The following is a 27,509-nucleotide window of genomic DNA, read 5'->3' on the forward strand; positions in this document are numbered from 1 at the left end:
ACAAAAAAATATTTTTTAAGATTTAAGTATTAAATAAGAGAGTATTAAGTTTTTAACAAAGATTCTAAAGAAACAATCTCACTGAACCAATAAACTTCAACAAAATTAAATAAATCACTTACAAAATAAAATGTCAATTATTTCGTTATTAAGATTTTTTTAGGGAAAGAAATATTAAACTTCAAATTTGGTTTAATATTTAATTATAATTATTTTATACAGAGTAAATAAGAAATAAAACATATTTCTTGAAATTTTCTTAAAAAATAACAATAAGATAATAATAATGTATTTTTATTTAGCTTCAGCTACAAAGGTTATATATAATATAATACATATTTAAACCTTAAAAATTTAAATCAGTAAAAAAACTGCAAAAAGAAATAATGCAAATAAATTGAAAAAAGTGTGTGCTTGTAGGTGCTTGCACAAAATGTAATAATCAAGTAAATGTAACAACAACTATGGCATACATATACAAAAACACAAAAAGTCTCACACAGAGAAAAAGTATAAATAAAATTAAGCCTAAAATAAAATAGCAAAAATAAAACTAAATACCAGTGAAAATAGTAAAACAAAAATTAAATAAATACACATACAAACTACAACTACAGAAACAAAGGTTAAACGAATAATAAAACAAAGTATGTACAAATAAAACTTAAAAATAACTAAAAATTACTGTTTAAAAATGTATAAATAAAATGAAACAACTAAAATTAAGAATAACATGTTAACATGTATAAAAATAAAAATAAAATGTGACATTCACTCATTGATAAATTTTCTCAATAGCCTCCTAAACTGGTTTATATTATCACAGATTTTGATTTCAGCTGGCAACTTATTAAATTCAATAATGCCCTTGCTGAGTACAGAATTCAACATCTGACTACTATCGCATCTATCAAGGACAAAGTCTGTACAAATTTCAAAAAATTAATTTGAAGTATACTAAATATAGTTTAAGCGCTATCTATAGCAAAGTCTTTATGAAAAAGAAATTAAATATGTTGTCGAAAAAAGTTGGATTTATAGCTAGGGTTGGTAAGCATCTATCCATGCATCCAAGACTAATGCTGTACAACGCAATTGCTTTACTCCAGGTGCAGTTCTGTTCGACATTATTGTTTAACTTACCACAATATAAAATAAGACAATTTAAAGTCATTCAAAATAGAGCTATGAGAATTATTCTCAAGTATAATCGCTATACTCTGTAATCGCTGTCTCATCTATGTTATGTGTATTAGTAATGTATGCTGTGACCTAAAGAATTTTGTTTAGTGTCAATGCGTTTATTTTATATCTGTAATAAAATAAGAATATTGGAAGATATTCACAATTATAGTATTAGAAACTGTACAAATTTTGTTTATGATAGATGTAACACTAGTCTTTTAATTTAATAGATTACCAACTAATTTATTCTTTACCAACTAATTATTACTTTTATTCCTAAGGTTTGATTTTCATCATGTTTTATTGTTTATTTTTATATTTAAAGTTTTACATTTTGATTGTATTTCATTTTAAGTTTAGTTTTTACATTTTAAACACGTCCTCTATTTTTATTTATTTTATTTTATTATGTTATTTTTTTTACAATTTTAACGCGTTTTATCTTTTATAGCATGAACTTACTATTTAGCTTCTATTTTATTTTTAATTATTATTGAATTACTGTAAGCGACGTTTATTTTTTAAAAGTTTTTATTATGAAATTAATTACTATGTTATATTAACATTTGTAGCTTGAACTTAATATAGTATATTATTATTATTATTATTATTATTATTATTATTATTATTATTATTATATTAGTTGTAGAATTAGAGTATATTCAACTTAGACTTGAAGAAATTTGTACTGGAAAAGACTGGCAGAGATTTTATTTCGTTTCTCTATCATAGAGTATTTGTTAAAAACTTTATATTAAAGGATTAGGTTAAATAATATTAAAATATACATTATAAACTGTGCTCAATATGACCTCCAAAATTTTATTTGCAAGTAATAATTCTTATTGAAAATGAATCACCAACCTTTTCAACATAATTGGCGTTACTGCTTAATAAATCTCTGGAATTTAGTAGTTAGGAGTCGTTTCGGAAAAATCCAGTTTGGTCAAATCGGGAGATCTTGCCGGCCAAAGTACCAGATAACCTATCCATCGACTATTAAAAGGCTCATTTCTAACAGCTTGGCTACAATAAGCAGCAGCTTGTTAAAAGATATTTAAATTATTTTATTTAAGTCCAGGAACTTGTTCAATAATAGGAAATTAGGTTAACTTATACACAAAATGCAACCAATTTCAATAAGCCCCAAGATGTATCGATTATAACATCAACAATCATATTTATCGGAAAAACATTAATGTTGCACAAATGAGAAATCTTATTAATTATATCGCACAATATGAATAAAGAATATGTTAAGAACACATTGTAGTGAGGTCTTGAGAAAAAAGTTTGTGACTGTCTAGAAATCAAAACATTATTAAAATGTGATATAAAGGTAAATTTGGAATCGAAACTGCAACTAAGATCAATAATCTGATAAAGTCTACTTAAGATGGTATTGTTGATAGGGTAATTGTAATTAATAAGATTCTTTGATCTTAAATATTATATCGCCCTAAGTTCCAGCCTGTAATTAGCACATTGAGTCTCCAAGAAATCCAAACCAATATTCTAAATAAGCATTTATTAATATATTTATGTTAAAGCCATAGCCCAATCTATGGCAGTTGAGTGCGCTAACCAAATCATTGATAAATAAAATAAATAACAATGGACCTATGTTGTGGTACTCCTGAAGTAGCATTAGAGAATTTGGATATAAAGCCCTTACTTCATAAACGATCTAACAAGTAGGTACGAATAAAACAAATCAATTAGTCTGGATTAAAAAGCCATAGCTATTTAATTTATTTAATAAAATATAGTGATCAATCCTATCAAAAGTTTTTTGAAAATCGGTATACATACATCAATCCGAAACTGGGCATGAATGGATTCACAAATTTGACTGGAAAGGCACGACAAATTAGTAATACAAAATCCGCCTCTGAAAAGACCATGCTGATCAACGGTGATAAGACCTTTGATATAGTCGAAGACAGATACAATATAATTTCAATTTTTTTTTTAACAAATTGCCTTCAGATTGGCCTGTAGTTGGCTTCCTGTTCAGCAAATGTTCCTATCAGTGTCTAAAACATATAATTTATAATCAGTAAGTATTTGTAACTTAACAAAGCGTCTCAGCGAATAAAAATGATTATAATTCTAAATCTATTTATTAATCTAATATATTCTTACAATTTTTGTTTTTATTTATGCTATTAGTCAGCTCTCAAGAATAATAAGTGGGAAATCTTCATTTGCACTTCTACTTAAGTGGTATACAGACAATTATCAATTATCTTATTCAAAGTGACATACAGATCACTTAACATTGCTTACATTGAAAAATAAAAACACAAAAGACCAATCTGCTACAAGAAGCAAGTTGTAGAAAATATGACAACTAGCTTTTCTGATGAAATTGAAAAAAAGAGGTAAGTCCTTATAAAATTATCAACAGGCTTTCAGGAAATAATAAGATCGATTTCAAATGAAGGATGATGCAAGTCTTCCATGATGAACAGCACTACGCTACAGAAAACAGTGCAACTAGAATTTGATAGATCCAGGTCTAATAATCTCTTTTTGTAATTTATCATCTGATTATATTGAAAAAGATTAAAAATTTTAAAAGCAATTAAGATATATTTCACCTGTCTAAATAAGATGTTATCATCTACCTAAGATGTGTATTAAAATAAGGTTCAATAACATATTGCGCTATAATTCTTGTCCGAACATTAAACGACCATCAAAAATTCACTGACAAAAAGCGGATCCTATTTTCATAATTCTATTCATATAATTCCAGTATTAATTGAATACGGTACAAATGAAATTTTTCACTAAAAGGAAACTCTTTAGCGAACTGTCTAGTGCTTATTTTAGGATCCTTAATAACACTTAAAATTACTGCCTTCTTATTATCTTTATTAGTAACTGTCTTCACGTCCTCATGTTTTTCATACATTTTCCGTTGTTTCGAATTTGTTTATATCTCTTTTGTTACTCACCCTGTATATGATAAAATATTTTTAATTCTTAAATTTTTAGCATTTTTTATTTTTGCCGAACACCTTATTAAAGCACCCAGTATAAAACAATTAATTGCCTAATTAATTTTTGCTATCTGGTCAATATGTGTTTGCAATTTGGGCTAGACTTTGTTGATCTATAATTACATTTTTATAATCTATTAACAAAAAAAATCGTATATCACTGTATAGCTCAAATAAATAAATTTTAGAATTTCTATTTATATTCCCTGGATAAATTAACCTACGATCCGCGTATATTTCGCTAACAAGAAAGTAATAACGAGTGTTTGCGTGTTATACAAAACCCAAGATAAGGATGTGTGCGTACCCAGGCTTTTTTTAATTTATTATAAGTTTTAAATGGCACAAGGTTTTTTTACCGCTCTCAGATGCCGGTTAAATATAAAATCTAGATTCACCTTTGAACTGGTTAAATGTCATTTTAGAACAATTATTATTTTTTTAAATAATCTAATGGATATAGGTATACAAGTTAAATTATAGCGTTGATAATCGTGTTGACCTTAATTATTAGCTTTGCAGGCTAAAAATTAAGGTCAATATTATCCTTGAAAAAAGTATTTAACTTTTAATAATTGGCTCACTATTAACAACAAAACTACTCAAAATTTATTTTTGTGTACTATTTCATTTATTTTATTCATAGCAATGTATTATAATATTGCATTATAAACTTAATAGTGTTTTGTATTTTTATATATTATTAAATAAAAAGTAAAAGAAATTAAGAATATGTGAAAATAAGGTAGAAAAAATAAAATCTCTTAAAATTTGATTTTTCAATTTTAAATAGATATATGTCTTATAAATATAATTTACGTTGTTCCGACATTACATATTTTCTGTGTTTTTTATAATAATTAGTAACTCTTTTAGTTTCTGTGTATTTAATAGTGTTTATAAGGATCGTTTTGTGTAATATTTGGACTCTCCATTATATATGGTATAACTAAAAAATTACTTATGACACAATAAATAAAAGACTTTTCTTGATAATATTTTCATAGTTTCATATTTTTATTTACAAAATTTTTAATCAAAAATACTTAGATAGAAATATAATGAAAATAAAATTACTAGTTAAATATTAAAACTAGAACATACGCAATACATAAAAATTATCAAATAATAAGTTATTTCTCGTATTATTGTGTGTTAAATTATTGGTACTTTGAAAATAAGTTTTTACTCGTTATTGATTTTCTAAAATTAAATTTTAAATTATTTGTACTGTACAATTTTTTTTGTTTAATCAAATTTCTCCTAACGCTGTTTTGTTTTACAAATTTTTGTAAAAAATGCATAATTTCACCCTAATGTATCTTTTCTGTATCTTCATGGATATCAGTTTTAAAGCACCTTATGAACACAATTTGATTTACATAATATACAACTTTTTACATAATAATTGTTTTTCGTATTTTATAATTAATAGTTTCGGTAATTTATGGATTTTGAAAGCAATAACTTATTTATTTATATATTCACCAAAAGAAGGTCATAAAGATGCTACTAATAGACACTAAGTCAACCAATCCTAAGCATATTACCTTTATCTATCGATTTAGAATATTTAGAAAAAAATTATGTGCAAATATACCTACTTACTTACCTATTCGGTTACTTTCCCTAAAAAATTAAAGATAAAACCTAATTTTTATTCAACACACGTTACGAGAATATTTGTTGTGTTTTCCCGCATCTAAGGCAACTTTAAACCAATTGAGGTTTAAAGGTCCTTGACCGACCAACTACTGTTTTAATTGAATGGTAATTTATATTTTTAATTAAACTTATTTATATTTGGTGCCTTTTTTTAATGCATTTTTAGCATTTTACTCGTTTTTACTTAACTTTATGGTTAATTAAATCGACCAAAAGAAATGTAAAACTTAATAATTCTTAATTAAAATGCTGTCCATTAAATACCTTTTTAGCCAGCTAAGAGTTTAAAAAACAATGGAGCAGATTTCAATTTTCAGGGAGAAGCTAATTAATATTTAAAGTTTGACGAGTTGATAGCGGAATAAGGTATAATCAGTTTATTTATTTTTTCTCTTAATTAATGAAAATTTAATTAAGAGAATTGAAGCTTTTTCAGTTTTCTTAAAAAGTAGTAAAATAGTGAACCCAATGTTTGACAAATAAATACATCTGACTGACAAGATTCACAAAGATAATCTCCTTCATCTGTACAAATCATAACCAGTAGACCAGAAGACGTAACTCAAAAGTCAAATGAGGGAGTATGTGAAAAAGAAAATTACTCAATTTTGGACACATATACATATCTGAGTGATAAATTTCGCTTATCAAAATCATATACTTGTAAGTAAAATATAATTAAAAAACCATTTAGGACCTAACCCACAAGAGTGAAAGCAGTAGAAAGTGGCTTTGAGCCAATTAATAATACATAAACCCATTTTAATAGTAAAATTCCTTGGCAATTTTTAATTTGTATTTATATGTTGGGCGCCAAAAAATTCCAACATACCAACTATAACTTTTTGGCGCCCAACAAAAACTGAATTGTAAAACGTAAAATAGTTCTATTTTTTTGAAAAAGTTAGGCACTGGGTTGAGGTAAAGTTGGATTAATTTTTTTACACAATTTAATATACAAAACTCTTATTTATTAATTATACATAAATAAAAATACTGAAATTCCTTGAACAATGAATTGTCTTGAATTGAATTGTCGAAACAGTGGGCTGCCAAGGCAGTTGTGCATATAGGTCTCCTAATGGATCCGTCATGCCCCACCGGGGGTTACCAGAGCCCAACGGCCTTAGAGAAACCGATAAGGCTCTCTGGTCTGAAGGACTTGAAGTAACTCGGTACACTGAAAGTATTACCCAAGTATTTGAATCTGGCGCGCGTGAGTGCTGGGCACTCCCCGACTACATGGACAATGGTTTCATCCTCCTCACAGCACCATCGGCATTCCGGGTTTTCCGCAATACCGATTGTATGGAGATGGCTTCTTAAGTGCCAGTAACCGGTTAAAAGACCTGTCACTAGCCGAATTTCGCGTCTTTTTAGGCGTAGTAGATTTTTGGTGAGACAGGCTGAGGGCCCACCTATGTGCACTTTGGCCTGTCTCAAACCAGGGGACTCAGTCCATTTTCGGTGGGTCCACTTGTCCAGCAGACCCTTCATTGACGCGACCGCAACGCATTTGGCGATACCAACTATGGGTTCCAGCCCCATCGGCACATTCGCGGATGCCAGTCTGGTAAGAGAGTCCGCTTCCTCATTACCTGCATGGCCTGCGTGGCCAGGTATCCAGACGAGCTGGACCCTGCAGCCAACCTGCACCAGTTTTTTTCAGGACTTTTATGCACTCTAATACAAGCTTGGAGCTTACCTTTGCGGTCGTGATAGCCTTAATGGCAGCTCTGCTGTCCGAGCATATTGATTGTATTGCGGTTTTCTTGAACAAAATCGTCTTTTTCTCATATAAAAGTGGTTAATAAATTAAAATATTTTAGCAACAGATTTTCAAATTAATTTTTGAACATTTTATTTAGCACCTTTTTGGCGCTCAACAGAACCTTATTTGAAAGACATACTAAGTTAAAGGTTTTTGGGCATGATCTCTTTCAAATATAAAAATCAGATTTAGTTTAGGTAAAATATAATTTAAAGACCATCCAAGACATAACCCAAGAGTTTTATGTAATATAAAGTGAAAAGGTGGATTTCTGACCCAGTTTTAAATACTATAAAAGAATCTGTTTTGTATGTAAGTATTTTTATTAGGCTAGAAAATATATGTGACTTGAAGTGGTTTTTGACTCATTTTTGGACTCATAAACCCAACAAAGTCACAAGAATTTTAGTAGCAGAAAAATGTAATTTAAAGCCGGTAGGGGACATAATTGTTCTCACTCTCTTCCTCCTAAATAACCTGATCTTCATTTTCTCTTTTCAACTTGCAGTTCAGCGTCATAAATCCATGTTGCTGCGTTTTTTTAGATGCAGTATATATATTTACTTTTTACATGCATTAGAAAAAAACCATTTAACATCAGGATTAAGGACCGATACATAAAAAAAAAAACTAGAAACTCAATTTACCGCGGCCCATATTATTTTTCCCGACGCGATTCCGATTTTCTCATAAATTCTGGTAAACCCTCGGCGTTAACCTTAAACCAATATCGACGGTATCCACGTAGCATCATTAGCTTCAAATTTGTTTTCATTTCCCGTAACTTATTTTATTCCGCTACGTTCGGAACAAAAAATACATTTTAGTGAAGGGTATTTACGTTCGTAGGATACATGTGACGGAAATAGCGAAAACAAACAATTCCTATTAATATCACACCGGGATTTACTGTGTTCACATCCCTTACCCCCCCGGTTATAAGATGTTGATTTTAGAGGTTTATTTTTTCTACATTCTCAGGCATAATTTTGTTGATAAATTAAACTCAATATCTATGGTACACCTTTTATAAAAAATACGTGTTTCTGCTTTTCTCACAATATAAAGGTAAAAAAAGATACATTTAGAAATTTTTTATTGTTTTTTTTGTGACGTGTGAGACGTGATAACATCAGCAAAACATCCCTTTTGCTTAGAATTTGGAATGGGTGCTTTAATATATTATAAGGGTCTTCTGACTTTTTTATGCCTGTCAAGGCTCAGAAATCTCTTTTATTTAATTTCTGAAAACGTTCAAATTTTGCCCCAATTCTCAGTAACCGTTCCAAACATTATCTCTAACTGGAAAATACAAACTTTCCCTTTTACCGTTAAGAAAACATATCAATATTTTCGTAACCGTAATTTGGCGTAGCCTCGGCAATCAGAAGTGGGATATTTTCTTCGGTTCCCTGTTTCTCTCTACACCGGATGCATAAAATGTTATGGAAATTAAGGATCCCTGATGGGCATACTATTATATTGGGTCTCTCTACCCTAGATATAAATTTGTTTAATTGTTATTTTAGGATAACATATACGTACAATCAGACACAGACTTAGTGGCGTTGGGTAGAGGAGTAGTTTGTTATTTTATTAGGGTATATCTTATTTTGCTTGTAAACTTGAAATAAATTATTATTATTACAGTTATTTTAACAGTTTAATCTTCTCTCAGTCATAAGGAGGAAAGTTTAAGAACGAAAATATGTATCTTTACCTTGAAGGTTATCGCGAGTGCAAAAAATAATTTAATTTAGCTATAAATTGTGTAGAAAAATGTATAAAAGAGAAAATTTTTTCCCAAAAAATAAATAAAACGTACAGGACTTCAGATTTTAAATTTAGTTACCATTTCAGTTTAAAAAAACTTCAAAGTTAATTATTTTAAAATATTTAAAGAATCAATAAAATGATTAACCTTAAGTATTTGGGTTTTGTCAAGTTTCTAAATCCGCAACTATACATCCTGTATATACTTTTTACTAATACAATTATATTTGCTCTAAGTTATCGACAGCAAATTTAAAAATTCTTTAGTCAAAAAAATGCAAATCGTATCCATTTAAGTTATGCATTTTTATTGTAGTATGTATGTATTTTTCGTAGATACTAGTTTTTCCCAAAAAAATAAATGACAGGTATAAGACTTCAGATTTTAAAATTAATCACAATATGACCCTTAAAACAACTTCAAAAATAATTACTTTAAAATAATTACAGAATCAATAAAATGAATAACTTGAATTCCTATTTTTTCCTTATAATATTGAAAGTATTCGTATTTCTTCAAGCTTGTAAATACGTAACTACGCATCCTGTATATACTTTTTACTAATAAAAATATATTTGCTCTAACTTACAGTCAGTTAAAGTTTAAAAACTCGTTAATGATAAATGCAAATCATATCCATTTAAGTTATGCATTTTTATTGTAGTATGTAGTATTTTAATGTATTTTTTGTAGATACTAGTTTTTCCAAAAAAAATAAATAAAACGTACAGGATCTCAGATTTTAAATTTAGTCATAATATTACCCTCAAAAGACTTCCAAGTTCTAATTATTTAAAATCATTAAAATGATCAAATTAAATTCCTATTTTCTTACATAATTTCGAAAGTATTCGGATTTTTTAAAACTCACAACTACACATCTTATACATACTTTCTACTAATGAAATTATATTTTCTCTAACTTATAGACAGCAAGTTTACAAATTGGTTATTCAAAGAAATGAGAATCGTATCTATTTAAGTTATGCATTTTTATTACAGTATATATTGTGTTGTACTGTATTGTTTTTAGTATTTTTTTTTAGACAGATTTAAATTATTTATTTTCAAAAAAATAAATAAAACATACAGGACTTCAGATTTTAAATTTAGTCATAATATTACCCTTAAAAATTTTAAAGTTCCAATTATTTTTAAATAATTAAGAAATTTTTTAATGGTTAACTTAAATTCCTATTTTTTTCATATAATTTCGAAAGTATTCGGCTTTTTTCAAGTTCCTAATCCCGCAACTACTCTTCCTGTATGTACATTTTACTAATAAAATTATATTTGCTCTATTATAGATCGCAAGTTTAAAAATTCGTTATCAATCAAAAAAATAAAAATCGGATTTAAGTTCGGATATGCATTTTTATTGTAATATATATTGTATTGCACCTTATAATTTACCTTTTTGGACCGAAGCTGTATAGCTAATAGGGACAAAGTTAGAACGCACCAAAGTTACCGAAACATAAAATTCTACGATCCATTGGTTCTGAGATATGGCGCATTTATTTGTTTTTTTTTGGCATTGACAAAATATATAAACTCTACAAAAAAAAACACATCTACAAACAAATTACACCTGAACATGTGGTGCAGTAACGAAAAAAAAGCATTCAGTGGGAGCTTTTAAACGATGTATCGCATTACCCTTTTGGTTTAATTTTATTTTTGAAAATGGCGTCCCGCCGCCATTTTAAAGTTTTGCAAAATGAGCTAAGAACCAAAAAGTAGTATTCAGATTGCTAATGATGTGTGCCAAATATAAAATTTTTACATAAACGCATTTAAAAGATCAAAAAAGGGGGGGACAATTAAGAGCCGCACAGTATGTCTGTATGTACCATCCAATGAATTAATGCAGTTTTGTTTCGATTTAATGAAGTTTCAATTTTCCTTTAAATAAGCCTTTCAAAAAGCAAGTTTGTCTTAAAATCCATTTGCTACAGCGATGATCTAATTCTTCGAGTTTAAACCTCTGGCAACTTTATGGCGGTTTTTTCCTGTGGCACACGATGAAAAATGTACCGAAAAGATTTGGACAGATTTTACAAGAAAAATGTTGCAGATGGTTACTCAAGTTCAAGCGTTAAAAATTGATGTAACCTTTGACCAACTCAAAAATTATAAGCAATCTCAACTGTTTACATCTGCACAATTGAAGTAGAATGCAATAATAGTAATGCCATCAGATGCCTTAATAGAAGCTGGTCTATTACGATTATCTGACTATCCATATAAGGAATCCGGTTAAAAATTCTTTAGTCAAAGAAATGCAAATCGTATCCATTTAAGTTATGCATTTTTATTGTAGTATGTGGTATTTTAATGTATTTTTTGTAGATACTACTTTTTCCCAAAAAAATAAATAAAACGTAAAAGACTTCGGATTTTATATTTAATCACAAGATTACCCTTAAAACAACTTCAAAAACAATTACTTTAAAATAATTCAAGAATCAATAAAATTAATAACTTGAATTCCTATTTTGTCCTTATAATATTGAAAGTATTCGGATTGCTTCAAGCTTCTAAATACGCAACTACACATCCTGTATATACTTTTTACTAATAAAATTATATTTGCTCTGACTTACAGTCAGTAAGTTTGAAAACTCGTTAATGAAAAAATGCAAATCGTATCCATTTAAGTTATGCATTTTTATTGTAGTATGTAGTATTTTTATGTATTTTTTGTAGATATTAGTTTTTCCAAAAAAAATAAATAAAACGTACAGGACTTCAGATTTTAAATTTAGTCATAATATTACCCTTAAAAACCTCAAAGTTCCAAATATTTTTAAATAATTAAGAAATTTTTTAATGACTAACTTAAATTCCTATTTTTTTCATATAATTTCGAAAGTATTCGGATTTTTTCAAGTTCCTAATCCCGCAACTACTCGTCCTGTATGTACCTTTTACTAATAAAATTATATTTGCTCTAACTTATAGATCGCAAGTTTAAAAATCCGTTAATCAAAAAAATAAAAATCGGATTTAAGTTATGTACTATTATTGTAATATATATTGTATTGCATCTTAAAATTAACCTTTTTGGACCGAAGCTGTATAGCTAATAGGGACAAAGTTAAAACGCACCAAAGTTACCGAAACATAAAATTCTACGATCCACTGGTTCTGATATATGGCGCATTTATTTTTTTTTTTTTTTGGAATTGACAAAATATATAAACTCTACCAACAAAAACACATCTACAAATAAATTACACCTGAACATGTGGTGCAGTAACGAAAAAAAAGCATTCAGTGGAAGCTTTTAAACGATGTATTGCACGACCCTTTTGGTTTAATTTTATTTTTCAAAATGGCGTCCCGCCGCCATTTTAAAGTTTTGGAAAATGAGCTAAGAACCAAAAAGTAGTATTCAGATTGCTAATGATGTGTGCCAAATATAAAATTTTTACATAAACGCATTTAAAAGATCAAAAAAGGGGGGGACAATTAAGAGCCGCACAGTATGTCTGTATGTACCATCCAATGAATTAATGCAGTTTTGTTTTGATTTAATGAAATTTCAATTTTCCTTTAAATAAGCCTTTCAAAAAGCAAGTTTGTCTTAAAATCCATTTGCTACAGCTATGATCTAATTCTTCGAGTATGGCAACTTTATGGCGGTTTTTTCCTGTAGCACACGATGAAAAATGTACCGAAAAGATTTGGACAGATTTTACAAAAAAAAAATATTGCAGATGGTTACTCAAGTTCAAGCGTTAAAAATTGATGTAACCTTTGACCAACTCAAAAATTATAAGCAATCTCAACGGTTTACATCTGCCCAATTGAAGTAGAATGCAATAATAGTAATGCCATCAGATGCCTTAATAGAAGCTGGTCTATTACGATTATCTGACTCTCCACATAAGGAATCCGGTTATATACTGTTTAATGCCTACAAATCCAAAAATGTTTTAGCAACTTTATAAGTTCTTGCTCTTTTAGTGTTTAAGAATAAATTAGTATTCCTTTTCCGATGTCCTACATTTACTTGAGAAATTGTAATTCTGACTCACTCCCTTAAAGAATAAAATTCCTAATTCACTCGACAACTGAGAATCTCAACTTCACATTCAAGGAATTTAATTAAAAAGTTATTTAATAATCTTTAATAATTTTAATTTATAAATCAAGCACTGTAGTTAGAAAATAACGACGAGGCCTTCGTAATGAAATTTCGCAGATCTCTTACGTTTCACTGACAAAACGATTAAATCAGAGACAGAAAGCTATTTATACCTTTGTAACTTTGACGGCAAGGCTCTTTTATACGACCAAAAGGACATTGTATATAAGTGGATCGAACCAGGATGTCCGTTTTTTTTAATTCTTTTCTTGACGTGTTCAATTTCATTTGAAGTCAAGTGTTAAACTCGGTAAAAAAGTAGAATTTTAAAATATTGGCCGTTCGGTAAATTCTCACTCGTAAATAATTTTATGACCAACTCCGACTTAAGAGCAATAAAGAGTTTTTATTTTCACCCCAAGAGTTGGTTTAAAGGCAGACAGCTGCGGAATATTGTACAAATTCAATTTAAAAACGCATTAGTTCAAAAGGAAGTATTAAACGTATAAAATGATTTTAACTTGTTTCTTTTTTTATATGTAAAATGTTGCTCTGGGAGCATGAATAGACATGGTGCGGTTGTAGAGTTCTTAAATTAAAGCAATTATTTTTAAAGATATGCTATATAGTATGTTCTTCATTAGTCATATACTTTATAGGGGTTTGGCTAGTTTACCGGAAATATTCTTGGATAGATCTTGCATTAGGTGTTCCAATTGTTGCTTACTGTCCTTAATTGTTTCCGTTCAGACTTGCTTGGGTTATGTCTTCGGTTATAATTATTATCATACAACTACTTAAGTTCTACCTGTAAAATAAGATTTCTTCAGGAAAATGCTTGAATAAGAAAATTTGTAGTATTTTTTTTTTCAAAAAAGGCATGAGAGGACCCATAATCAAATGCCTTTCTCAGATCGCAAAAGATAGCCGCTGTTTATTTGACTCTCTTAACTCCGAACCATTAACCAATTTAATACCTTTTTAATTTTATAATATATAGACCATTAATATTAATTATTAACCAATTACCAAGCCTATATGAATAATTTCTTCTAGAATATAATCTAAAAGCAAAAATTTTATTTTATCGTAACGTCAATTTCATAAGACGTAACTTTTATGGTCAGGTCGCCGCTCTTTTCAATACAAAAGAAAAAAAGGAACAAAAAAAACTGTCGTGTTAGCTTTATCGATAAAACTCTCGAAAGAAGTTTTTTTGCGACTCGAATAATATCCAATTTTCCACTCTGAATATAAAAATCTCCATATACCTGAGCAGTTTATAGCCGCCTGGGTTTTTTACTACACAAGACCTGATTTTACCTGTATTAACCTTCACCTTGGGAGAGACTTTCTGTTGTGCATTTGGCATGGAAATGGATAAACATCATTTTACTAAAATTTTTCGCGATTGTTTTGAATATTTCTAAAAATGGATATATTTTTGATTTCCTAATATTATTTTAGTCTATAATTCCTTAATTATCGATCTTCTTCAATATCCCGTTCTAAGGAGCATACTTTTTCGCTACAGGATCATTATACAGGATGATTGATGGTTGATGGTACCTTATTTATGACCAAAACATAGCTCCAAATAATTTTTTATTACTACGGCACTGGAACGCGCAGAAAATTTAAATTATGAGCGTAATTTACGGAAGTATTGTATTGTATATCGCATGTCTTCACTATTAAAATGTGTTCTACATTATACAGGGTTCGTCAAAATTAATAATTTCACTGCTAGATCCAAAAATTGTGAAAAATGAATTTTTTTAAGTTAAACACTCTGTATATTATAACATATTCTAAAAGAAAATTGAAATCCCTTTGTAATGAGGTATCATATTCCTATATCTAACTAGTTCGGTGTCTGAAATAAAAGCAAGTTTCTATAAAAATCGGAATATTTTGACATATTTGCTTTAGGTGGCCATGAAAGGTCATGACCAAACAATGCTATGCTATTGACGTTTGACAGTTACATTTAGTTGATCAATAATAGTAATACACATGGGTGTTTTTTAATAAAATAGTTACCTTAAAATTAATTGAAATGGAAAGAAATAGTTATTCAAATGAAGTTTTGATGAATCTATTTATTATTCATGGACAATGTGACAAAATTGTGGCAAGAACATGCCAAAAGTTCAACGAAATGTACCCTAATTTACAAAAAATAGATTAAAGAAAATTTGTGCGAATACAAAATAACTTTATACAATTTTTTTCATAACTTAAAAATGAATTATTATTAGTTATCCTAAGATTATAAGTAATTTACAATAAATTTTCAAAATGTTTGCCATTGACTTCTAAGAGCTTCAAAATCCTGCGTTGTACAGCATGTGATGTCGCTGCTTGTATTTCAGGAGGATCTTGTTAACGAATGCAATTGATAAATCGTTGACGTAGTTCCTGTTTACTGTTTACCGGTGTCTTGTATACCATTTGCTTCAAATTACCCAAAAGTAAAAATCAAGTGGTGTAAGATCAGGTGATCTTGCAGGCCAATTTCATGGGCCCAAACGCCTAAACGGTCATCTAACGGTATTTATGGGAGTTTAATGACCCGTCGTAAATGAAAAAAGCTATTAAATATAACAGAAGGATAACTTAGGCCTACATCATTTGCTGCACTCCAGATGGAAGCTTGTGGATATGCAGGCTTGGGTAAACTTATGTCATTTTTAAGTTGTGAACTAAATTGTATAAAGTTATTTTGTATTCGCACAAATTTTCTTTTAATAATTTTTTAAAATTAAATCAGAGTACATTTCGTTGAACTTTCTGCATGTTCTTGCTACACTTTTGTCACATTGCTCATGATTAATAAATAGATTCATCAAAACTTCATTTCAATAACTATTTTTTCCATTTTAATAAATTTATAGGTCCCTATTTAAAAAAAACACCGAAGCGTATTTACTATTAATCAACTAAATGTAACTGTCAAACATCAATAGCATAGCATTGTTGCGCTATGACCTTTCATGGCGACCGAAAGCAAATATGTCAAAATATTTCGATTTTTACAGAAACTTGCTATTATTTCAGAAACCGAACTGCTTTTTAAAAAAATGCATTTTTTACAATTTTTGTATCTAGCGGTAAAATCACTAATTTTGAGCAACCCTGTATAACGTAGAACAAATTTTTATAGTCATCAATTTTCTGCGCGTTCCAGTTTTTGGTCAAAAAATAAAGAAAATAATTAATTTTTCGAAAACCACTAAAAACAGGTATAGGAACAACTTATACAAAAACAATCATAAAGTAATAGCGGATCGGAAAATAAAATAATATATAGGGTATTCCATTTAAAATAACAAAGTTGCTACTATTTTTTGGTACAAGCGGCAACGCTGTATCGCTAAAAATTTTTTTAATCGCTAGACCACCAGCCAAAAGCCATTATGCCAAATTTTAAAAAAAATTGCATTTTTCGTCCTCCATAAACGTCTAAGGTACCATCAACCATTAATCACTAGGGTGGAGCGAAAAAAAATTTTTTTGAAACTTAAAATGCCTATATGCCAAAAAGTTGCGTTTTGTTATTACAAATTAGTGTGCAAAATTTCAGATTTCTACGACGTCACCTTTGGCTGCCCAAATGACCTTGAAAATTGGCTTTTTTTATATTACGCGGGCTCGTAACAGTCTCTATATAAAATCCGCTGTCCGACTTCGTAAGTGTTCGTTTTTAATCGTATTACGCTTCGAGACAATTTGGACGGTGGTACTATTGGGCCTAAAGGATATAGCGGCGAAATAGGAAAACATTTGGAAAACTGTGAAAAAATGCCTGTTAAAAAGTTTGAAAAAATCGAAACTACTTTACCTGCAATTACTCCAAGTGAACTTAGTACCGACCAGCAATACCTTCATGAAATTTGTACTGGAATTTCAACGGGAAACATTTCTTTGAGTTTGTCGCAGAGAGGACCAGGAAAATTGAATCATTCCAGGTGGTTAACTACAGCCAATCGAATTTTGAGATTATACCGAAAATCCATCAACAAATCTTAAAATTTTAACGCAATATATTATGAAAGTGTATGCTGTTTCATGGTTTGAAATAAAATCTAAACCTTCCTGTAGGCATGGCAGTAAACATGTTTTTGGAATTATTCAAAAATCCAGATTCTTACCAGAAGAAATTAGAAATATTATTGATCCTGTCATTCAAAGAAAGGGGTACTTCGCTCACCCAGAAAACATGTTGTTAGCTATGCTCTCTGATAGTAGAAAAGCAGTAAGAGAATTAGGTTTAAGAAGACTGCTAAAATGCAGACAACACAAATCATTAGGACTAAAAGTACATGAGTTTAAGGTACCCTTATTAAATTTCAAGACCACAGACTACATTAACCTAATTGATTGGCAGTCGATAACAATTACCGAGCCTCCCCTTACAGTGTCGATTTCCGATAGCAGCCTTATGGAAATGATCTCAGAAAATCCAAGTGAAATTGACATTTTAAAGTTTCCATGCCATTCACAAGCAGTGGAACGCTGCGTCAAATTGGTAACTGAAGCATCAACTGCAGTCTGTGGCTTTGATGCACGTGATGGTTATATAAGGTCCAAAATAGCTTTTAGAGCCGCATTGCCAATATTTGAAACAAACAGTCAATATTATAAAGTTTTAGAGAACTAAAAAAATTATGAGCATATATAGTGGTGAAATGCGGGCGGGCGGGCGGTTGGAACTCGAGTTGCAGCCACCTTCACGTGGTGAGTTCTGGGTTATTTTCTTTTAAAAAAGTAGTTTCAATAAAATTTTAAAAGGAAATAAGTGAAGAGCTGCATAGAAATTTGGGAAAATGTTGATTTTTTTTAAAATATTCATGCCTCGTTGGGCAGCCAAAGATAAGGTCACACCAAACCCAGATTTTGCGCAGTAATCAGTGGTTTGAAAAGGCAACTTTTTCAAATATAGGCATCGCCATATCTCACAAATAAAAAAAATCGGCCATTTTCACTCCACCCTATTAATCACCCTGTATTATTCCAGTTCGTAATGACTATTGAGTCTGAGATGAATAATTATCTTTAAAAATGCACTGAATTAACAGTTTTTAATACTATTGATGTTTCTACCGCACTTAATTTTGTAAATATTACCTGAATTACCTTTAAAGATGATTTTTCTTATTCTGATAAATTTTCTGGTTATCAACAGTAATTTTTCCCTCATCATTAGGATCAATAAGGCAATATTTTATTATTGATAATGTGGAGGAATTGCGTAATCATATTATAACGTCTTGTGTATAATAATATTACTTAAATAAATAATAAAAAATGAAATATTTTTTTATCAATTAAAAACTTGTATTTTAAATTAAAGATTGTAGAAGCAAAAGTTTTAAATTTAAATTACAATTTTATTAAATTGGGCTGGCTTTTGTACTAAATTAATTAATAAAAAACTTATTATTTATTATTAAAATTGCAATAAACTAAAAAAAAACGAATAATTACTAGAATAAAGAAAGTCTAATCAAATCTGAGCAACATGTCCATGGTTTTTATTTTTTTGTGCAAAAACCGTGCATCTAACGGACAAAGTCCAAGGGATCAAAAATGTTGCAAATAAAACGGGGAATTTAAAAATATTTTTTAATATAAGAAAAACCACTGGATACACAGACCCTGCATACCAATCTTTGGACAAATAGCTAGAGGACTATTTAAGTTATCCAAAAAAAAATCATTTTTTTGTTAAAACTTTACCACCCTGTAGCTCAAAATCTAAAAGGTTTAGGATCTATGTTTATAGGAACTTTTTTGCGAACTTTTGTCCAAAGAACACGTTCCTGAATTTTGTCGCAATATATAAGAAACACCCTGTATATAGGAGACTTATCAAGTGCATCTGCAAGGTTGTCAGGTGAGACTGAAAATTGAAAATTCTTTCTACTGAATTTAATTACTTTGACTCAACCCTGAGTAACTATCACTCAGAGTCAGATAAACAAAAAATTATTTAATCGATGCTCTTAAAGAAACACTTTAACAATAAAAAAGACCAAGCAGATCAGCAAAATCTACAACAAATTTAAAAAAAGAGCAGTCTTCCATCTTAAATAGTAAATGGTTCAGATAAAATATAGCTAGAGTTAAAAGTTCTGACAAGATTATTAATACAAATGTCATCATTTTGCGAAATAACTCGATAAATATTTCACTCCAGACTCTCTGGATTTTTGATTAAGATTTATCGGATTTAAATTCCAGTTTCAATAAAAGAACTTATATAAGTTATATCTATGATAATAAGTCAGTCCCCACTAAAGAGCAATGAACTCTTAAGTAGGGACAAATCTATATAGCCAACAAGAATCTGTTAGACATAAGGTTGTGTTCAGAAAATTTAAAGAGGAATATGTCTGCATATACACAGAATGCTGGTGTTAAATATTATTATGTTCCAGAGAAGACCATATTGAAATAAATACTTTGAATGCTTGCAAAGGCTGGATAGGTACAGTAGGCCATTAAAGCTTAAATTGAGTGATTTAAAAAATTCCTTTTTAAAATATTCCTTTTTTAGCAGCATCAATTGCTGAGACGTTTAAATAAGATATTTTTTAAAGACAGTCAACATTACTCAACTCTATAAAAGCTATGACAAGATGTAAATAGAAATTCCTACAAGAAAGTTATAAGATATACTTCTATTTCATCAAAGCGAACAATTGATTACTTATTAAGTATTAACATGTTTAATCATATTTACGTCTTCTATGATCCATCGCTTTTCATACTAATTTAAGATATAACCTACTATTAACTGTTATTAATTACGTATGCTCAATTCGTGTTTTGTGCATAGACGATTTACTACTTTAAAAAGTTTGGTAACTATGCAGCAGAAATAAAAGCTTTTATCAAATTAAAAAAAAAAACATACTAACTAAATGATTCATCGGAATTGAAAAAATCTAATATACCTAAACACAACCGAGATAATATAATTGACATCCAAACATTGCAAAATTCAATACACATAAAAACTTTATGCATTTAATCATCAACAGTCAACGGTAGGTCTATTATTAAATAAATTTACACCGTTACTAAAAGCTTTTTTCGAACGTCAATATACTCTCGAAAATACCAGTATGCTTTGGGGACAGATTTTTAGCGCTTATCAACAATATATTGCATACGATTTCACATAAAACTTGTTTAAGGGTTCATAAAACCCGGAAGTCGTAAATTGTATTTACTGTTTTTCCGCAAAATGCTACAGAATTGCTGGTTTATCAGTTTAACTTTTGGGTTGGAATCTGCTCGATATTTAGTATAAAATATTGAATAATAGTTGCCGGGTTATTAACCTTCGAATCAGTTATAAGATAGTAATGAGTATAAGAACTTAATAATATAATAAAACGCAGCTATAAATTATTTATCTCCAGCACGCCTATGGCTTCCCCGCCTTTACATTGTTCTAATTGGTGTAAAGCTGTTACACTAAAAAAGGCGGATACATAATATACAGTGACGTACCGTTATTTTTATTTAATACCGATATAATATACTTACAGTAGCATTAGCTGAAGTTTCGGCACTGAATCCTTGAAGGAAACAAATCACGTGTCCAAAAATATAAGTGTCAGGGCTCCAAATCCGGTACATTTCTGGCGGCAATCCAGAAATCAAAAGTAACATGTCCGACACAGCCAAACTGAACAAATAATAGTTAGTAGCGGTGTGCATACTTTTATTCTTCGCGATCACTATACAAGTACTTATGTTGCCGATTACTCCTGTGAGGAATATGATCGCGTAAACTGTCGTAAAGGGGATCACTAGTTCTAGTGGATAGAGGTTATCCTGGTATTCAGCAGATTGGTTAAGTGACGTCAGGTTTAGGGAGGACGAGTGGGTGGTGTGGTAGAAAATCTTCTCTTCGGTGAAGAGGAGCTCTTCGGTTGACGACATGTTGGTTACTAGTTATTTTTTTCTTTTTGTAGTTAGAACAAGGTACTTTGATTTTCTATTATGGTGAATCTTCTGACATGATTGTCTTGTTTTTGGGTGAATATTTGTTGTGGTATCAAGAAAGTCTGCGGCATGCTGATCCTGTAACAAAAGAAAAAAATAATTTCTGGAAGTACATATATAGAGGTACACGGAAATACACTTTCCCAGAAAAGGTGGCTCCTTGTTTTTTGTTTAATTTTTGATGAGCAAGACAAAGAAATGAGTAGAGGCAGTATCATTATTACGGATATACATACGAGTGAAATAGTTTAAAACCAGTAAGTATTACATCTGTCAGGAATTTAATTTTTGATCAGACTTTTGGATTAATGTTTAAAGTAATTTTAGGTATTTGAACTTGTTTTATGTTTCTTCCATGTATTTAAAATTAATTTTATATTACTATGTATATTCATTTCTAGCATTCGACATAATGTTTAATTATTTAAGATATTTATAATATTTTTTGTTGTAAACCCGCCATGTTTATGTCATGTAGGTACTGGAGTATAATAACCTTCTATAATTTTTCAAGCATATAAGGAAATTTTTTCTTTATTACCTTTCCGGCATTAAACCAGTCATTTCTTAGTCATGCCTGAAATTTAAAATTCTAATTTATTAGAATTATTAGAAAAAAAAAATATTCTTCCAGGTATTTATAGTCAATTCATTCCTAGGGTTTTAGCAACATTTTTAATTATATTTAGGCATTTACAGCAAACATTGAAAACTATCGACCAATCAGCCTTTAATAACCTTTCAAAAGTATAAAATAAATTTATCAAAAATCACCTAAAAACCTTTCTAGAATTTCTTGGGGTATTCTTCTTTCTATTTTCCAGGCTTTTGTAGTGGTATTTTATTTTTTCCAAGCATAAGATATCTGTTTTTTCTCTTTCAGGCATTTATATTAAAGTTTCATTTAATTCTAGGCATTTGGAGTTATTTTAATTTTTTTCCATGTATTTCAAATTTTAAGAGACATTTATTTTGGGCTTTTGAGGCTCTCAAGGACTTAAAATAGTTTTTTATGGTTTATAAATTTTAGATGTTTTAGGCCTTTCAGGTATTTTTTCATGTTTTCTAAAATTTCACACCATTATTCACGTTTTCAGGTTGTTTAGTAGTATTATATTTCTTTTACGCATTCGCAATCTTATCAGTTTTATAAGCATTCAATTTAATTTAAAAAATTATTTTATTATTTTATTTTACTCCGGGCATTAACTTCAAGTCACTTCAAATTCCTTCCATAAATTGGAAATTTTTTTTTCTACTTTATTAAGTCTCTTAGGATTTTAAAGTAATTTTTCTTCAAGGCTTTTAGCGACATTTCTCAATAAATCTCAGATATTTGTCATTTTTTAGAGCCTTTAAGGTATTTATTGTTATATCTCATTTTGATCTAGGCCAATAAAAAATCATTTTAAATTTCTTCCAGGGATTTGAAACATTTTTTTTTTATTTCTTTATAGGCATATGAAGAAAATTTTTATTTTATTCCAGGCATTTGAAGTCATTTTAAATTTTGTCCAGGTATTTAAAATAATTTTTCTTTGAGGTTTTAATTGACATTTTTCAGGAAATTACATGCATTTGGCATTTTTTAATGGATTTATATTTACATGTTTCATTCACTGGAAATAGTCTTCCAGGTCTTCCTGGTATTTAAATTAATTTTTTTCTATCCCTTAGCCGTAATCTTTTAATATTTTCTAGGATTTTGAAATTATTCTTTATATTTTCCAGGCTTTTAGTAGTATTTTATTTCATTCAAGGATTGAAATTTATTTTTCTTTCAGACATTTAATTCACTTTTTTATGGCTTTTTATGAATTTAAAGGTTTTTTAAAATTTTATTTCAGGTACTTGAAGCCATTTTAATTTTTTTCATATATTTTTAGGAATGTACATTTTAGGCTTTTAAAGCTTCTAGGGATTGAAAATAGTATTTCTTTCTTTTTTTTAATTTAATTTTGTCATTTTAAATTTCTTTCAAAGATATGAATAAATTTTTACATTTTGCAGACTTTTGGAGTAGTATTTAGCTTCCAGACATTTGGCCTTATGTTTATTATGTATTGGAACACATTTTTTAGGCCTCTCAGGCTCTTGAAGTAATTTTTAATTACTTCAGATATTTGAAGTAATTTTAACATTTTTCCAAGCATTTAAAGTAATTTTTCTTTCTCTAGCGACATATTTCAAGAAATCTCAGGTATTTGGAATTTTTTATATATTTATATACTTATATATTTTAGGTTCTAGAAAGATTTTTTCATAGGCTTTCATGTTTTACAAATTTTTAAATATATTATAGAATACATTTTTGATTTCATTTCAGATTTTCAGTTATTTCTATTTATATTCTATAGTATTCTCTGTATGTACAGGATGTCCCAAATTCGAGGGTAACCATTGGGATCTCGGAAACCGTAAGAGTCACGGGATCGGTTAAATGGAGGCAGAGTTACGTAATTTAAAGCTTAATAAAGTGACGTTTAAAAAATTTTAAAATTTCGGATACTTCCGGAGATATCCGAAAAAAATCGAAATTTGTCAAAATCTTTTTTACCTTCGACCGACTTTATTTAAAGAGATATCGGAAAACTAAAAACAGTTTTTTATTGCCACTTTATATGTCCTACAACAGGACGCAAAAAAAATATTGAGTTGAATTAAATTTCATAGAGATATTAAGAGATGTTCCTGAATTAATTTAAAACAAAAATCATGAAAATCAGAGCACTCGACCCCGAGTTATAGGCCAAAGGACCCAAACCAATTTTTGCAGTTTTGCTTTATTAAGACGTCACTTACAAAAATTTGAATAAAAAATTAATGTTCATAGAGATATTAAGAGAGGTCCCTGAATTAATTTAAAGTAAAAATCATGAAAATCAGAGCACTCGACCCCGAGTTATAGGCCAAAGGACCCAAACCAATTTTTGCAGTTTTGCTTTATTGAGACGTCACTTACAAAAATTCGAATAAAAAATTAATTATTAAAGGGATTTCAATGAAAGTTCATAGGGATGTTAAGAAAGGTCCCTGAATTAATTTAAAGTAAAAATCATGGAAATCGGAGTACTAGACCCCGAGTTATAGGTCAAAGGACCCAAACCAATTTTTGCAGTTTTGCTTTATTGAGACGTCACTTACAAAAATTCGAATAAAAAATTAATTATTTGAGGGATTTGAATAAAACTTCATAGAGATGTTAAGAGAGGTCCCTGAATTAATCTTAAGCAAAAATCATGGAAATCGGAGCACTAGACCCCGAGTTATAGGCCAAAGGACCCAAATCAATTTTTGCAGTTTTGCTTTATTGAGACGTCACTTACAAAAATTCGAATAAAAAATTAATTATTAGAGGGATTTCAATGAAACTTTATAGAGATGTTAAGAGCAATCCCAGAATTAATTTTCATTGAATTGGTAGAAAATCAATTATGGCGCCAATTAGAAAAAATAAAGCTGATGATGATCGAAAAAAAAAAACGAAACGTCGGATAATTTTTTTTTGCATCACGTTGTAGGACATAAAAAGTGGCAATGAAAAACTGTTTTTAGTTTTCCGATATCTCTTTAAATAAAGTCGGTAGACGGTAAAAACGATTTTGACAAATTTCATTTTTTTTTGGATATCTCCGGAAGTATCCGGAATTTTAAAATTTTTTAAACCTCATTTTATTAAGCTCCAAATTACGCAACTTTGCCTCCATTTAACCGACCCCGTAATTCTTACGGTTTCCGAGATCCCAATGGCCACCCTCGAATTTGGGACACCCTGTACATCTAAATTCTAGAAAATATTTAAATTCTTTTGTGCTAGTAGAAGATATGCCCCACAACGATCCCCTCAGAAATAATTTTAATATAAATATACCTGCTGTCCGTTTAACTGCCACTATTAAAAGCTCTTAATATTATTTCATTAAAAATATATAATCACCTGCCAACTGAACTTAAAAGGACTGAAAATTTAAAAATCCTTTAAACTGAAATTGCTATATTTGCTTTGCTAAAATCCAATTTATAATTTAAATGAATTTTTCCCTATCAATGTTGTATTAAGTTGAGAAAATGCTCAGTTTTTGGTATAATGATTATGATATGTTTTACTGGTGTGACTTGTATATATTTTTTTTAGAGTATAGATTTCAGCAATTTAATTTACTATGTAATAAATTTGTAAATATTTATTTTAGGTTGTCACTCCATGATCTGTTTGTGAATTAGTCTGTGAATTACATCTGTTTGTGAAATAAATAAATAAATTTGATTTTTTAATCTTATTTTTTATGACATTAGCCTTTTTTTGTTTTTTTTTTAAGTTCTCATTTATTATTTCAGAACTTATTAGGTATATTTTCTAGGATTCTGCAATTTCCAGTTAATTTTCAGGTTTTTTTTAATACAAATTTCTAAATTATATAAGAAAGAAATATTTAATTTTAAATACAAATAAACTAATAAAATAATAATTCCAGGCTAAACGCATTAGTCCTACAAACTTATGATTTTCCAGAAAATTAATATAAAAAGAGAAATCATATAAATAAAACGACGTTTACCAGCTTTAATGTCAGGTTATCCTTCTCATGGCTAATCTCCTTCAGTGATTGATTGACTTTAAAGCCTCATAAAACGGCATAAAAAAGGAAAATATTACGTTAAAATTGGCTGATGTGTAGCGAAAACATTATCTTTAAACGATGTTTTTGCATCTTCTGATTTATTAATATTTACGGTTCTCGCTGTTATTATTAACTTTCGGGATATATAAACCAAAATTTAAAAAAAAAGCGTGAGAATATTCTTGCCAGACATCAAACATAATTTGTCTATCCTTTTTCCTTTTTGGCAGGTGTTTAGCTTTTTATGACACATTTAGATCGACGACTGACGATTGTATTTTGTGAACGTTATGACGTTAATATTTTAATTTTTTAGTAAAAATAGAAGCGAACGTTAAATTTGTTGGAAAATCATTCATCTTGACAATTTATTTTTATATTTATTCATTTGTGTATATTCTTGCTAAAATTTCAACTCTGTCGCTATGCTCCCTTCGAGAGTTCAAATCTATTAAGTAATTAATGTATTATATTCATTAATTTTACTTCATCTAGGTATTGATAGTATTTAGAATTAATCTCTAAGTAAACATTGAGGTAATAGGCTCATAAGTGCCAACAGATGCAGATATTAGATTAAAATAAATATAAATAATTCCTCTTTCAATACTAATATGAAATAATATAAATAATAAAGCAAAAGAAAGATACAATATTTATATTATGAGTCAACTTCTGTTTTAGAATTAAATTTATGAATAAAATTGTGTTCGCTAGACTAGGAAGATCTAATAAAAAAGAACCCTCTTTATGGGCCATTTATTTTCCCAAATCTTTTACCGCTAAGTCGAAATAAATGGGGTCGCAAAAACGGATTATTTATGATTTTTCCTGTCAATAAATTTTATGTAAAGTTGTAATAAATTTTACTTAAAAATAAATCTTACCATTGTAAAACTTAATAATATATTTTAATTAGGCTATTAACTTATTCCATTCTACAAATTAGTATTGACACTCATAAATTAATTTGTTTCCATTGTCAATTTAAATATTTCATTTTTATTCAATATCCAAATTTTTTTCTAGAACTTTACTTGCTATTATTGAAAAATCCTACAAAATACAATTATTTGTATACGATATCTGTGGCTAACAATATCAAAAGCTTATAGGTATCACCTACTTGCAGGCAATTTTCTTCATAAAGGAAGTATACAAATTTTGGTAAAAAAACCAAAGAAGGAACATTCATTGATTATGAGAAGGCCTTTGACAATGTAAACATGACCTCCTAATATCGTACCTTAAGGTACTAGGTCTAGACATTCGATTAATTAGCAATCTGTACTGCAGCAGATATTGGATTGAGCAACTTGTCAACAACCGAGCAGTTCGATAATCAAGACAAGGCTGCGTTCGTCAATCT

The 27,509-nt window shown here is 29.1% G+C and overlaps 1 protein-coding gene across 1 annotated transcript in view; it reads right to left on the reverse strand.

Moving 5' to 3' along the window:
- Nucleotides 1–27,509, reverse strand: part of LOC126733779 (pyrokinin-1 receptor-like) — a 177,590-nt gene that overhangs the window by 97,785 nt on the left and 52,296 nt on the right. Inside the window, exon 2 of the mRNA XM_050437176.1 lies at nucleotides 21,057–21,596. Coding sequence (XP_050293133.1) covers nucleotides 21,057–21,455 — 399 coding nt within the window. The 5' untranslated portion in view covers nucleotides 21,456–21,596. The remainder of the gene's footprint in view (nucleotides 1–21,056; nucleotides 21,597–27,509) is intronic.

This window comes from Anthonomus grandis, chromosome 3, assembly GCF_022605725.1.
Source record: "Anthonomus grandis grandis chromosome 3, icAntGran1.3, whole genome shotgun sequence".
In the NCBI taxonomy this organism is placed as follows: domain Eukaryota; kingdom Metazoa; phylum Arthropoda; class Insecta; order Coleoptera; family Curculionidae; genus Anthonomus; species Anthonomus grandis.